Raw genomic sequence first — 16035 nt, 5'->3', positions numbered from 1 at the left:
TGGAGCTCTATATAAGCAGGCTGACTGAGCCCTTCAGTTCAGTTCTGTCCTGGCCTGTGAATAAACAAGAGCTGTTTGAAGAATCGCTGTGTCGCCTGAGAAGTTCACCCACAACTTAACAATACCACTCTGGTGGGAAGGTAAACGGCATTTCCATGCTCCGCTCTGGTTCTCCAGAAGCACCTTAGTCATGCTGGCCACATGACCCGGAAAAACTGTCTGCGGACAAACGTCAGCTCCCTCGGCTAGTAAAGCGAGATGAGTGCCACAACCCCAGAGTCGTTCACGACTGGACTTAACTGTCAGGGGTCCTTTACCTTTACCTTTTACTCAGAAAACAGCTTCAAAATGCCCCAGGGAGTCCTCCATTGTATGAATCCAGATGAAAAAACCTAGAGTGATGCACGCATCAAGTAAGACCCCAAGACAGCTTCAGAATTAACCAGAAAATTAATTTTTCGATGCCTGGAGTTCTGGGACCATTTTAAAGTTTTCTGTTGGGCTCTATGTTCTTCTCTAGGACTCGTCAATCACAGCCCTGATTCCTCTCATTGGCTAAAAGCACTGAAAGGCGGGAGCAGGCTCATCTCTCGCAAAGCTATAGCCATGATGGTGACGGCAATTTCTGCTTCATAACTTTTGTTCTATGAGGACTAGAGACTTGCTTTCTTTTCTTGCCTGGGACAGGAGTACCCTCTGCATCCCACCTCTCCCCTCAGCAACCCTGGGGGGAAAATCTGCAGAAAGACACGGCTTCCCCTCTCTCCGCTGCTCCGAAAAAATATTTCCTTGCCATCATTCTCAGATCCCAACAGCAACAGCTGCTCTTTGGCTGAGGGCTGGCTAGTTTCAGTCACCCAACAGATACCCAGCCACTTGCCTGCCTGCCCCCCTCCTTCTCCCTTTTAATATCTTCCTCGGCCTTGTTCCTTTTCAACTCGCCAGACTGAAAACAAAAGGCTGGCTTTTCAATAACTCCACCGAGGCGCAAAGCTGTAGTGGCAGGAATATCATTCAATTATTAAAAGCCTCTTCCGTTCCTCATAAGTCTCCCTGCTTCAAAACCTCTCGGATTTTAACATTCTGACGCCTTCAATAGTTTTATCACTTTCATTTCTTGATATATATTTTTAATAGTTTCTGTTCATGAGCAGTTCTTAAAAAGATACAATAAAAAGCAACAATGGCTGATCTGCTCCCCCAAGGACCTTACCGTGCACACCTCCCCAAAGGAATATTTTTCCTGCCCTCTTTTCATTCTCGTGTTTTATTGTTGAAGTAATGTCATTTTTCTTTCCTCTAACAACCCACTTCCTCGCTTCGGACACAGAGTCTCCCATCGTCTCTGACCATTGGCCATATTTGCCGTGACTGATGGGCAGTGGAGTCCAGTGACGGCTGGAGAGGACCACAGGTTCCTCAACTCTGTCTTAAGTGAAATTTGTAATATTTTCCCCATCTAGGTAAGGCCTCCGAGCGCAATCTCAGAGGAGGCAGAGGCTGCTGCGCAGTGCTGGGGATTGCTAAGGCCTGCCCAGCTGCTATCGCACAGCGGGCTTACCGAGCATTCGAAATGGGATTGTTCTAACGAGATTTCCCTTTAACGATCCAGGATTATCCACCCTACCCGATTAGCACGCAATCCGATTAGATAATGGCATTTCTGCTGGCTGGTTTGCCAAGCCACTCAGCGACTGCCAAGAGACTGGGGTGCTCTTCTTCTGAACCTCTGCCCTCTGTTCTCTGGGGCACAGTAGCCCCCTAATATTGTACAGGCCCATCACATCTCCATTGGCTTTGGGGGGAGACAGAGAGAAAAAGTGAGATTTTATACATGGAGCGAATGTCTCTGCAAAGAGAAAGGGGAGACCTTAGCGATTTGCAAACCACTACAGTGGTACCTCGGGTTACATACGCTTCAGGTTACAGACGCTTCAGGTTACAGACTCCGCTAACCCAGAAATAATACCTCAGGTTAAGAACTTTGCTTCAGGATGAGAACAGAAATCGTGCTCCGGCGGCACGGCGGCAGTAGGAGGCCCCATTAGCTAAAGTGGTGCTTCAGGTTAAGAACAGTTTCAGGTTAAGAACGGACCTCCGAAACGAATTAAGTACTTAACCCGAGGTACCACCGTATTTTGCTTTGCCTGCTTTTGTGAGATGCCATCTCTCTTCACCTCCTTCCTCCCTATTTCCCTTCTACCTAGTAGAGGCACAGGCTGAAACTGGTGTCAAACCAAGAAGTGTTTCCAATGTAGATGTTCCCCTTGTGGAGGTCACAGGTTCCCCTTGTCTGCTTCACAAAGCCAGGGATGAATGTTTCCATTTTCTGCCTTTTAGGCCTTGAGCCTTCCTGCAACAAATAGCCATTCAGGGTGTGGCGCTTTCCCCCAGCATGGGGACACAGAAGTTTGAAGGGCTTCACCTGTTGGTTGTCTGCCTGCCACACACAAGATTATAAAGGCACAGAGACCCTGCTGGGGTGGAGGTGGGAAACGTGGCAACTCTTCCCATGACCCAACGCCTGCAGCATAATACCCCAACCCCAGGACCTAAGCACAGGTCCTGCAGGGTGGAGCGACTTGCTTCTCACTGTCATAGAGAAGAGGAATTTGGGGCCCTCAAAGAGCAGAAGAAAACAAACCCTTGCTAAAAGAAAGCAAATGGAAAAAAGGTCAGCCAAGCGCTCTTCTGAATGGCTGCCACGTTTCAATAGATCAGGGGTGGCCAACTCCCAAGAGACTGTGATTTACTCACAGAACTAAAAACTGGCAGTGATCTACCCCCTTTTAGGGGGTTTGGGTCAAAATTGTTGAGTTTTTTCAGGGAGGAGGTAGAATGTTGAGCTTTTTTTAGGGGGGCCACAGTTGTTCAGCTTCTTTGGGGGGAGCCAATGATCTACCAGTGATCTACCGGTAGATCGCGATCTACCTGTCGGACATGCCTGCAATAGATTCTGGCTGTCTTCCTTCCCGCATCTTAAACCCCCAAGATGCAAACAAATGCAAATAATAATAAAGAGAGAGAAAGGCAGGTGCAGCAGCTGGGGGGCGAATGCTCCCTCCCTGGCCAGCGCTCCAGACAGTTATACAAGCTGTCAAACGGTCAGCCCGGCCCCCAACATCCTGAGCCGCCGACTCTCATTCTGACCGCTCCTTCCTTACACGATATCACATGCACGCAGCGCTCTGTCTGTTCCCATCTATCCTGACCTACTGCCCTCTGGCTTTAATAAACGTACTTTAAAAATATTCTCTTGCTTCTTCTCCCCCCCCCCCTCTCTCCCCTCCCTCCCTCCTTGCCGTCTTGATTTTATTTTTAGGCTGCCTGGGAGCATAGTTTCTTAATGTAGTGGTTTTTGCAGTCAATAATGTCCTGCTGCCCTCTGGTGGCCGGCAGTGAATGAGAGCTGCGAATCAAAACACAAACAGCAGCAGAAGAAAAACCCCTCAAACTGTTTTTCTGACTTGATCCAAGGTCTGTGGTACACATACAAGCACACACATCACCCTCTGGGGGCATGAGGAGCTGTTGTGGCTGCCTTCGTCATAACAGAGATTTTATTTAAACTTCCTGTTAGCACTTTAACTTGGGAAAGGCTGAATAATATAGGAGTTGCTTTAAAGATAGCAACCTTCCAGTAATGGGCAGAAGACAAAGGTTCCCAACTTTGAAATCGGCTTCTGTTTCTGTGTCTGGGACAGCATGGTTCTCTTCCCCAGCTCACATGTGCAGCTATAAGCAGGGGTAAATGCTAACAGCCTTGGTTTTTTTGTGGGCAAAGTTACTGCTTTTAGACATAACAGCAAGGCAGGGCTTTTTCTGGGCAGGTGACCACCCTAGTGTCCAGGAGATAATGAGGGTGATAAGTTTTTGAAAAACTGGTACAAGATGGGATAGAGAATGAATCCAAACCCTTGGCACCTCATGAGCAAACAGGTTGCTTCAGTGAGAAGCAGCAAAGCATGGATCAGACCGGTTTTCCATTTGCCCCATTGCTTTACCTGGGAAAACTTGATCTTTACTGCTGAATCGGAGCAAACATCAATCTCTGGAAAACCCGGTTGATGTTTGCTCTGATTCAGCAGTAAAGAGCGCGTTTTCCCTGCGGAAAGTGGCAGGACTTTCCAGAAAGCATCAATGTAGAATCACAGAATTGGAAGGGACCCTGAGGATCAATATGCAGCTGTCCCATACAGGAATCGAACCTGCAACCTTGGCGTTATCAGCACCATGCCCTAACCAACTGAGCTATCCAGTGTCAGTAACAACAGGGGTCTAGTTTCCAAATTCAGGACTGCAGGGCCCCCACTGCTGAGTCCTGGAGCCTTGTCTCAGCCCTGGTACCCCAACACCCCCCCAAGCATGGAATCAGCAGGCAGTCGTGTCAAGATAGACCAGCCTCCTGTGCTTGCCTTGCACTCCAAAGAAAGAGGACAAGTTTTGACAGTGTTTTGACAGTTCCAAGGGTAATCTGAAAGAGGGTCTTACTGAGAGCACCCTGCTTTGATAGCCTCCCACCCATTCACCCCAATAAAACCTGGAGCCTGTGCTACCCACGGCAACCTCCATCAGGGATAGAGCGGTCCATACGTGGTTTCCAAATCCGCCCCAAGCCTTGACTTTTTCAGCCAGCCCCATAGCTCTCCCCTTAACAGCAATGCGATCTGCAGATGTGCCCAGATGTGAGGAGTTGTCTCCATGTCGTCATGACCAGCTTCACCTGCTGATTTTGGGAGGTTAGAAAACATTCGGGGGCAAACCAAGGCAGCTGTTTTTTGTTTGTTTGTTTGTTTGTTTGTTTGTTTGTTTGTTTGTTTGTTTCCTGGCAAGCCGGCAACCTTAGTTAACCTCTCTTCTTAGACACAAAACGAGGGAGCGCAAGGCAATCTGTTCTCTCCTCCGCAGGGAGCAGAAGGAGCCTGGGTGGGGCTGTGTCATCTCTTTGCTGCAGGGGGAGGCTAGATGAGTAATAGGACTCCCGGTGCAGATTTGAGCTCCCGAGCAAAGGCACACCTACCCCCTTCCCTTGGGGGGAGGATGAGGCAGAGGCACAAGGGAGGATTCGAACACGATTCCTCTCGTCAACACTGACTGCATGTTTCCTTCCTCCGGGCAGCTGGGCTAAGTTACGCCCTAGAGGCAACCTCCCGTTCTAAATCAACCTGCCAATGGCTGTTGGATTGTTGCTACACACTACAAAATATTTATCGCCTAATATTTTCTTCTTCTTCTTTCACATTAAGCAAGAAGTAAGAATGATCAGCCTCAGCTCTCCATATGGAAAACAAGAAAGATAAACAAGGATGGAGTTTTGTAAAGAGCTTATAAGGCACATGAACAGTGTCTCCCCAGTGCATGATCCTGTACCCAGGATTCCAGCAGTGGAAGGATGGTTACGTATGTCCCCTCTTAAATCTTTATATGGAGTTAGGAAAATAAAATAAACACGAAATCCCATCAACTTCTATTGCAGGTATGGGGAACCTTTGACCCTCCAGGTTTTGATGGACTACAGTTCCCATCATCCCTGGCCATTGGTCCAACCTTGCTGGGACTGATGGGAGCTGTAGTCCACCAACACCTGCAGGGCCAAAGGTTCCCCACATCTGTTACACTGGATATCAGAAATGGAAATGTTTCCTTTGAGATGTAGACAGTTTCCTTGCCAGCTGGGCCTGCTCTAGGGCACATTCATTGTGGTCTGGATTAGGGCCACAGTGGGCCTGACTCAGCCCACTAGACACATTTTCTAAGAAGGAAGTTTCAGCAGGTACAACGGGCACCCATTTCCAAGTATTTCAGCTGTGGGGTGATCACATTTCATCCCTAGTCGCTTTTATGGGCGGGGGGAGCAACCAAATACAGTGGTACCTCGGGTTACAGATGCTTCAGGTTACAGACTCTGCTAACCCAGAAATAGTACCTCGGTTTAAGAACTTTGCTTCAGGATGAAAACAGAAATTGTGCTCCAGCCGCACGGCGGCGGCAGGAGGCCCCATTAGCTAAAGTGGTGCTTCAGGTTAAGAACAGTTTCAGGTTAAGAACGGACCTCTGGAACGAATTAAGTTATTAACCTGAGGTACCACTGTAATAATCTTTTGAAGGCTGGAGGCTACGTGAGGACAGGTAAATAACGCAAGGGGCAAGCCCTCCTCCATAGGGTGGGTTTTTATTGCAAACTCAACGTCCTTGCTCATGAGGTCTAGAAACTGGATTTATTTGAAGGTAATTAATAAAAACCAAGATCTCCAGGAATCCATTTTCTTTCAGGCTACATTCCACAAAAATAGTGTGGATATCCACCCAATATGTCTTAGTAAAATATTCCAAATGTCAGGACTCCTGCAGTTTCCTGTGTGGGTGGGGAAAATGCTAAGAGACAGATGGCACTCCCCACCCTATAACATTTGGCAGCGCGCAGATTACTTGATGTCCAGCCAGAGTTGACCTAGTATTTGTCTCTGACTACGCCTTACTGACGGCCTTTGAGCCATTTCCCCTTTCGCCATCCCTCCCAAAACCAACGCAGGGCTTCCTGGACCAGTTGCGCTTCTCCTCTGTCCTCAGAGAGCGGACAAGAAATGCAAACTCTTCTCCTGGGAACGATGAGAGAACGATGCTGCACCTGGAAGCAGCCAGACACTGGCCAAACCGTGCCACTAAGGGGCAGCATTCGGCCATGCCATAACACTGGAGCCATTCAAGACCTGGTGCTCTCTGTGTGCATCCCTGCTCTGGGGAACCCTCGGGAAGAACCCCAAATAAGATCAGAAGGTGAGGCCCTGAAAGAGAACTTGCTCACCACAACTGCCCAACAGAGCCCCTGGAGCCACAAGAGACAACGTTTGGGGTGCACCTTCTCAGTCCCTCTTCCCAGAGCATTCTGGGAATTGTAGCACAGTAAGAGAAATAGGAGGGACACGGGTGGCGCTGTGGGTTAAACCACAGAGCCTAGGACTTGTCAATAAGAAGGTCGGCGGTTCGAATCCCCACGACGGGGTGAGCTCACGTTGCTCGGTCCCTGCTCCTGCCAACCTAGCAGTTCGAAAGCACGTCAAAGTGCAAGTAGATAAATAGGCACCACTCTGGTGGGAAGGCAAACGCCGTTTCCGTGTGCTGCTCTGGTTCACCAGAAGCGGCTTAGTCATGCTGGCCACATGACCTGGAAGCTGTACGCCGGCTCCCTCGGCCAGTAAAGCAAGATGAGCACCGCAACCCCAGAGTCAGCCATGACTGGACCTAATGGTCAGGGGTCCCTTTACCTTTAAGAGAAATAGAAGGCTTCCTAACAACTCTCAGCGCCCGAACAAACAACAGCTCCCAGGATTATCTGAGGGAAGCCATGACCGTTTAAAGTGGGGCAACAAAAAGGCGGAAATTTCCGGGTGTCAAAAAAGGTTGTTTATGTCTGCCACTACTCTGGCCCCTGCTTCATTAGCCCCAAAATGGAAAACGAGCAAGGTCCCAACTAAAGAAAAATGGCAATTTAAGCTGACGGAATGTGCGCAGCTTGCAGATTTAACATATAAAATAAGAGAACAAGAAGAACATACGTTCTGGAAAATGTTTATTGAATATATGGGGGGGGGGGGAGAATGTGTACACTTGAAAACATTGGCAGCATTAAGATAAATCCAACAGTGTAAATATGTTTTGATGGAATACTGAATGGTTTAGTTTTTTGTAAAATGTGCAAGGATTTATGATATGCAAAATGAACCACGGAAAGAGAAGTCATTGATATTTTAAGGATGTTTAAATGAGTATTCTAAATTGTAAAACAGAAAATTTAATAAATATTGTGTTTGTGTGTGTGTGTTTAGTGGGGCAACAATGCAGCCTCACAGGGTACGCATTCCAGGACCGCCTCCTGGTGGCCTTGCAATGTGCAGGGCTTGCACATTTCCTCCGTAGATGGGTCTATGTGGCGCCCCTTGCAGACTTGGCTCTTTGGGTGGAACTAGTCCTGTCTTGGAGGAAGAAGAAGAGCATTCTCTGGGGTCCTCTCCTACCTCCGTCTCAGGCCAATAGTATCATTTTTAGCGTCCTTGGAGCTATATGGCAGATGGAATGACAGCAGGCCTCTTCGCCACACCGCCCCTTTGTCAGCTGTTGCTGCAATGGGCAAGTTCTGCTTCATTTGCAATTTTGGTTTCCAAACGCTCCATTCCATATCCCTCTTGGGGCGAAGGAGGGAGGCAGAGGTCAGCCCCCACACCCCACACCTCCCAGTCACTGGGCTCCAAGACTGCTGACAAAGATTTGCTTCTTCTTTGAGGAATTGGTGACTGACTGGAGCAGCTACCCTGTGTGAGAGAGATGCACCCCACTTCGAAAGCCTCCCCCCATTCTCATTTATCGCATGTATCTCTAAGAGGAGGAAAGGGGGGCAGGCAGATGCTAAGAAATCCCAGCAAATGCCTCAGAAATGTGTGCATCCAGTCCCACTCATTTCAAAGAAAATGAACATGCATCAGATCAAGATGAGCACCTTATCTTGAAAACTCTCAGATGCAAAGCTAGCTTTCCTGACTTGTTTTCAAGGCTCTAGGCCTTATTATTCTGGAGTTAAGTCAGCAGTGTCTGTAGGGATCAGTAGTCCTATAAGAAGGCTCCGGCAGTCAGGCATTGGGGGTTGGAGGGGGCGTGTATCAGGTACCAAAATGTAAAAATCCTGGTTCCTGGATCCCTTGTGCTATGTCTCCATGACAATGAGAGCTATGGCCCTTTTCAAGTTCTTCTATGTCAGTTTTATCAGATTCCATATAATGGTTCCTAGGCACACCACAAACTACCAGCCACAGCAACACCTGAAACCTGCATGACTTCAGATGACTTTTTTTACAGCCTTTACATCTCATGGCAGCAAATGGTCCTCCTCTGCTTGTCTCCCTACAAATGTCCCCAAATCCCCCCGTTTGCATCAGTAAGGCATCACTCCAGACACCAGGGACTATGGACAAAGCTACTGTGTGTAAGGTCACCGCCCCATAGCCAGTATCCTGGGAGCAAGTCCCACTGATATAAGGCCTTACTGATTCTTTTTATAGTGAAACAGGGCCGTGGGTTCTCCTCATGAAAGGTCACATCAGGGTCAAATTGCACAGCCAATTTTGCAAGCCGCATAAATCGTACTTGCACTCTCTCTTATCTGGCAATATTTTCTCTCTTTCCTCATCAATGAGTGACGCAGGGCTCTGGAGCCCTGTTCAGAGCCGCTTCCCGCATCCACCCAAGGTATTTGCAAACACAGGGAGTGGTGCAATCTGTTTATACCGGGGTGGCCAACATGAACCTCAATTCCCATCATGCCTGGCCACTGGCCATGCTGGCTGGGGCTGCTGGGAGTCGGAGTTCAGACTCTGCAAACATGGCTTATTTGTTTTTAAAGGTGTATAAGCCGTGTTCAATGGATTTTCTAACCTTAATATTATTCACCTCTGCTCACAAGCAGTGAGTCTTATCTGCCAGGCGATCTGAAAACTTTCACATGCCTACAATTCCTACCTTGTTCATAAACACGCCATTTATAGCACTGTTAGTTAGAGGAAGAGATTTTTAGGGAGGGAGCGCTCCTACGGATTTCAGAATTCTCATTCTGCCATTTCTACGACCAATCTCTGCATGGCCCTGTGAAGGCTCCCCACAGACACGACAGGAGGGAAAATAGGAGCCAAACTCGTCAGAATTCAACGTATTTATTTATAATAATTAAGACTTTGATCAAGGAATACATTCTACATTATTATTTGGTTTCACCAGCAGGAGCAGCAGGCTGGCATCCTCACCATGCCCAGTTTCAGCACCAGCAATGCTCTTACGGGGGAAGGCAGTTGGTTGTGCTAATGGATATGACGAAAAGGTCTGTCGAGCCCAGAAATGCTACCTCTGAGGAGCCCATGAGCAGGGCGTCAAGGCAGGAGCAATCTCTGCTAGCCAGGGAAATCCCACTTCCAACCCCTGTGACCAGCAGCCCTATCTGCCATCTATTTGCCTTGTCCCTTCTAAAAAGCCAGCTTAAGCCAGTGATTTTTAAAGCCTTCCTTGTTACCCGGGCATTTGATGGCTGAACGATAACCCCTGAGATAACTGGCTGAGGGAATGTGCTTGGTTTTAGCTGGTTTTAGAAAGTTTTCAATTATATTTTTATTGGTGCATTTGGCGCCCTGAGCTCCCTTGGGAGGAAGGGCGGGATATAAACTGAGTAGGCGTCACATTTACTGACAGAGCAGTGAACTCCATCAATTAATTAAGTCACTGTGTGGTAAACAGCTTCCTCTTCAGTCTCCAGCCAATTTTTGTACTGCGAAAGAGGGAGAAACACCTATTTCGATCGGCTTCCTCCATGTCGCAAATCATTATATGTGCCTCTATCTGCCCTAGGGATGGCTGGCTCCACCAATCTCAGTTTCTCTTTTTTAAAACCTTCAGGATGCCCCATTTCTAAATCAATTTGTGGGGGTCCTCCCCTACTAATACATGCCTTTCCGCAAGCAATTTCCATCAGCGCAACATAGTTTTGTGCCTCGTCTACACTAAATATTCGTTTTTGTGCACACTATGAGAACTGCATCACAAAATTCAGAAACGTGCAAATTTTAAAGGAAAGCAGTGTCTCAGTTTGCATCGTGTTTCAGAAACTAGGAATTAAGCTCTGCATGAAAATGCAAGCTGAACAGACTCACCTCTCCCCCTCACCAATTCCTATTCACCCCCAACCTTCAAATCATCTAAACTTAAACATGTCCAAAACACTTTCGCCTTCCCTGTTAAGGATTTTGCCAGCGGGCTTTCCTGCACCTTGTCCAGCCCAGCAACAGTGTATTGTGTGCCTTTGTCACTTTTATTCAATGCTGTCACTCCTTAGATCCTGCGAGGTTGTCAAGTTCCTGCATTTGACAGAACGTTTCAGGAAAATGAGCCTCTTTCACTGGGTCAAATCTCAAAGGGGGGGGGGAGTAAAACCACATGGCAAAGAGTCAGAATCAGGGAGGCTGTTACCTCTGTCCCTTATTAATCAGACTGTGGGCAGGGGCATCTGGGCTCCACCCACCCACTGTAGTAGCGTGCTGTTTTTTAAAAAGAAAAATCTGCCATGATTCTCCAGTCATATTCATAGTGCACAAGCCCCGCAAAAAGTGGCAGGGAAAAGAAATCGTGGCATTATATGTCATGCTAAGTGAAGTCCTACACTGAGAGGACAGGCTGGATGAAAATCAAAACATGGATCTGGATCCCGACTGCACTGGAACCGGCGGTGTAGTGGCAATTGAGGTAGGAAGAAAAAACTGGAATGGGATCATGGCGATGGCGGAATGGATCGAGGATCCTTCAGAGGGGTTCACATTGCTACAGGAAAGGAATGACGCAGCATGAAATTGCACACAGCCCTCCCCGACCCACTGTGCCGTTCATTTGTAGCACACTGAAAATAAAGACTGCCAAGGGAATGGAATCAGAACGAAGGAAAGTGGTTCTGGAAGAGGAGGACTCCCATCAGAGAGGGAGTCTGGAATGTGCAACGCAGCCCAAGCAAGATCTGGATCGTAGAAGTCATTCTAAGACTGAGATTGGAGGCTCTGCTGCAAGAGAACACCAGGGAGGCAGGTTCATTAGGGCAAAAGGGAAGCCCTGCCCCACCAACTTGCCTTCTTTTAACCAGCCCAGAAGGTAGAACTGAGCTGACAGTGTCCTCTTTCTCCTTAGTCTCAGGGCTGCCCTTGTAAAATTCACCAGGTAGGAAGATAAGGACCAATCTAGCATTCCTTAACTCTGCCTGCCATTGCCTCTGGCGCCCTCTAATGTTAGCCTCCTGCTTAACCCCCTACCGGCCTTGACGGATGACAGCCACTAGTGGAGCACACAGCTCTTAGTGGAGACCCTGAAGTAAAACTATATGCTTAACCAACATTCAAAACAGATTTCGGTAGAACTGTTACACTCTCACTGAAAGTGGTTGCTACCAAATCCTGAAGTAGGTTCCCCGCAGATCAGTTCCTCTTTCTACCCTCTCCCGGTCATCCTTTTAAGTGCTTTGCGAGTGACGAATAAATAATAGTAATTACAAAGATTAAACCAATAGTGTAATCCAGAGTCTACCGAGATGAAATTACTCTTGACGGGTATCATAAAACACAGCTTCGGCAAGAGTGTGAGAAAATGTACTCAGATACTCCAGTGGAAGCAAAACCCAGGGCTAGGCTGCTTTTGGGGAGCAAGGGGGGAGTCCCTCTCTATCCTGGCTCCCCTGTCCCTCTCCCCCCCCCCCACACGGCCCGTGTCTCATTTCCCAGCATTCCTCTGGGCATCGATCTCCTGGAGCCATTTCACAGTGCGGGCCCGGCTCTCCTCCCAGCTGTAGAGGGGCTGGTAGCCAAAGTGCTCCTTGGCCTTGCTGGTCTGCACTGTGAAGGTGGTCCTTACGACAGTCAGAGTGTAGGGGTTGAGGATGGGCGCATAGTTGCACAGGGGCTTCAGCAGCCACTGCAGGAAGGCGTTGAACAGCGCCATGAACCGCAGGAGGAAGGAGGGCAGCAGCGGCCGGGAGCCCAGCATGCGGAAGCCGCAGGAGCCCAGAAACTCCATGTTGAAGTCCTCGTAGCTCTTGTAAGGCGAGTCGTCATAGCAGAAATAAACCTGGCCTGAAACGGTCGAGGGAGACTCCTGGATCTTCCGGGCTACCAGCAGATGCATCCAAGACACGTTGCCTGCAAAAGGGTTGGCAGGGGGAGGAAGAGAGGAGAAACACTTGGGAAAGAGAAATAGAATCGCTAAAGCAGCCTATGCAATGGGCGAGAGAGAGAGATCCTACAGATAGGAATATAATAATAATAATAATAATAATAATAATAATAATAATAATTTATTATTTATACCCCGCCCATCTGGCTGGGCCTCCCCAGCCACTCTGGGCGGCTTCCATAAAAACCAAAAATACAGTAAAATATCACACGTTAAAAACTTCCCTGAACAGGGCTGCCTTAAGATGTCTTCTGAATGTCAGGTAGTTGTTTATCGCTTTGACATCTGCTGGAAGGGCGTTCCACAGGGTGGGCGCCACTACCGAGAAGGCCCTCTGCCTGGTTCCCTGTAGCTTTGCTTCTCGCAATGAGGGAACCGCCAGAAGGCCCTCGGCGCTGGACCTCAGCGTCCGGGCAGAATGGTGGGGGTGGAGACGCTCCTTCAGGTATACTGGACCGAGGCCGTTTAGGGCTTTAAAGGTCAGCACCAACACTTTGAATTGTGCTTGGAAACGTACTGGGAGCCAATGTAGGTCCTTCAAGACCGGTGTTATATGGTCTCGGCGGCCGCTCCCAGTCACCAGTCTAGCTGCTGCATTCTGGATTAGTTGTAGTTTCCGAGTCACCTTCAAAGGTAGCCCCACGTAGAGTGCATTGCAGTAGTCCAAGCGGGAGATAACCAGAGCATGCACCACTCTGGCAAGACAGTCCGCAGGCAGATAGGGTCTCAGCCTACGTACCAGATGGAGCTGGTAAACAGCTGCCCTGGACACAGATTTGACCTGTGCCTCCATGGACAGCTGTGAGTCCAAAATGACTCCCAGGCTGCGCACCTGGTCCTTCAGGGGCACAGTTACCCCATTCAGGACCAGGGAATCCTCCACACCTGCCCGCCTCCTGTCCCCCAGAAACAGTACTTCTGTCTTGTCAGGATTCAACCTCAATCTGTTAGCCACAATCCATCCTCCAACCGCCTCCAGACACTCACACAGGACCTTCACTGCCCTCACTGGTTCTGATTTAAAAGAGAGGTAGAGCTGGGTATCATCCGCATACTGATGAACACCCAGCCCAAACCTCCTGATGATCTCTCCCAGCGGCTGCATGTAAATGTTGAAAAGCATGGGGGAGAGGACAGAACCCTGAGGCACCCCACAAGTGAGAGCCCAGGGGTCTGAACACTCATCCCCCACCACCACTTTCTGAACACGGCCCAGGAGGAAGGAGTGGAACCACTGTAGGACAGTGCCCCCAGCTCCCAGCCCCTCCAGACGGTCCAGAAGGATGTTATGGTCGATGGTATCAAACGCCGCTGAGAGATCCAGCAGAACTAGGAAACAGCTCTCACCTTTGTCCCTAGCCCGCCGGAGATCATCAACCAGTGCGACCAAGGCAGTTTCAGTCCCATGATGAGGCCTGAATCCCGACTGGAAGGGATCCAAATCAACAATAAGAGAGGTGAATGTCATCAGGACACTGACTCAGAGTGCTTTGGTTTGACTGAGCATCCAGTCCGTAAGCACGCCTGTCTTTGCTTGTGCATTTGCCAAGGGCTTAGCTCAGCCTTCCTTGTAAGGAGGAAATAAAAATAAATTCATAATTTAAGTTACAGGAGATCAAAGGGATCTTCTTTCAAGAAAACCACTTTTTTAAACACATTTTCTCCTTGTGAGCCAATCGCCCTCTAGCAGAGGTTAGCAAACTAATAAAAAGCAGGCCCAGGAATAGCCACGTTGCTCTCCAAATGCTTACACAAATTAATTTACAAATCCCCATTGTGGTTTATCTGTTGCTCTTGGAAAAAGAATTCAAGAGGTCCGACTGCTAAACGTTAATACACAGGCTCTGGTGTTCTTGCTTTGCTTTAGTCATGGGTAAAGAAGCAAAGCATTCCAGGAGGGAAAGATGATTTGTTTTGATAAAAAGCAGCAACACCATCTTGCTTCTCTGGGGCTTTGGCTATAAAGGACCAGAGGGAGTGCGTGCAAAGGCATCTGAAGTTCATGGTGACATTGCAGTTCAAGAATGGCACACAGCATGCATGCGAGACTTACCAACATAGACCCTGCCGTGCTCAGTGGAGGCTGGGACGGTTCGGATAAGACACTTTTTGGTGCTCAGCCCTTTCTCGTAAAACTGTTTCATCAATGGGTGGTGCTCCCCATAGATGCCAGTCGGCCGGAGAGCACAAGTGACCAGCTGCTTCCCTCCTTCCACCTGGTGGCACAGAAGAGGAGGTGGAGGAGAAAACCCGTTATCTTCCGCTGCCACCAAGGACCTGGCTCCCTTCCCACCCATGCACCCACTGTGACGCATGTGGGGTAGAGGAGCCTCCGGGTGGTCAAGCATTTTGCTGGAGAGATTCAAGTTGAGGTATGGGGATCAAAGGGCTCTGTCTCCCCTAGCTGCAACAAACCCACTCTGGAAAAAAGAAACTTGACTTTTTAAGCAGTTTGGAAGGTGCAGAGTGAGCAAATGACTAGGTAAAGGGACCCCTGACCATTAGGTCCAGTCGTGACCGACTCTGGGGTTGCGGCGCTCATCTCGCTTTATTGGCCGAGGGAGCCGGCGTACAGCTTCCGGGTCATGTGGCCAGCATGACTAAGCCACTTCTGACAAACCAGAGCAGCGCACGGAAACGCCGTTTACCTTCCCGCCAGAGCGGTACCTATTTATCTACTTGCACTTTGACGTGCTTTCAAACTGCTAGGTTGGCAGGAGCAGGGACCGAGCAACGGGAGCTCACCCCGTTACAGGGATTCGAACCGCTGACCTTCTGACCAGCAAGCCCTAGGCTCTGTGGTTTAGCCTACAGCACCACCCATGTCCCAAGCAAATGACTAACAAGAAGTAAACACCCTGCAAGTGAACCAGGGTGAATGCAGCAGGAATGGTCCCCGTCATATACAAATCAAAACGAGAATGACTAAATAACCTACCACACAGGGTTATCAGAAAGATAAGGAAATACTATGTGCACTCAAGCTCATTAGAGGAAGGAGAGAAAGGGTGGGTTTTAAGAGTGTCGTAAATACACTGCAGAGAGAACATCTTGCTGCACTTTTTAGGGGCCACAAGACTCTTGTAAGAGACTAATCGAGTTATTGGGGCACATAAACTTCCATTGACAGCAGCCTACATCATTACAGTGGTACCTCGGTTTACGAACAGTCCTGTTTATGAACTCCACAAAACCGGAAGTAGTGTTCCAGTTTGTGAACTTTACCTCAGTCTACGAATGGAAGCCAAACAGTGGAAGGGCACCGGCAGTGGGAGGCCTCATTAGGGAAAG

General features: G+C 48.7%; 1 protein-coding gene across 4 annotated transcripts in view; it reads right to left on the bottom strand.

Moving 5' to 3' along the window:
• Nucleotides 1-9685: 9685 nt before the first annotated feature.
• HSD3B7 (hydroxy-delta-5-steroid dehydrogenase, 3 beta- and steroid delta-isomerase 7) overlaps nt 9686-16035 on the bottom strand; it is a 57282-nt gene continuing 50932 nt past the window's right edge. For all 4 annotated transcript variants that reach the window (XM_083707493.1, XM_083707496.1, XM_083707494.1 and 1 more), the window contains 2 exons: nt 14798-14960; nt 9686-12710 (listed from right to left, as the gene is read on the bottom strand). In XM_083707493.1, the coding sequence (XP_083563619.1) occupies nt 12286-12710; nt 14798-14960 (588 nt within the window). In that variant the 3' untranslated portion in view covers nt 9686-12285. The remainder of the gene's footprint in view (nt 12711-14797; nt 14961-16035) is intronic.

The sequence above is a fragment of the Podarcis gaigeae genome (genome assembly GCF_964106915.1).
Source record: "Podarcis gaigeae genome assembly, chromosome: 13".
Classification (NCBI taxonomy): Eukaryota; Metazoa; Chordata; class Lepidosauria; order Squamata; family Lacertidae; genus Podarcis; species Podarcis gaigeae.
Note: the sequence above shows the minus strand (reverse complement) of the source record. Positions and strands in the feature narration are given on the sequence as shown.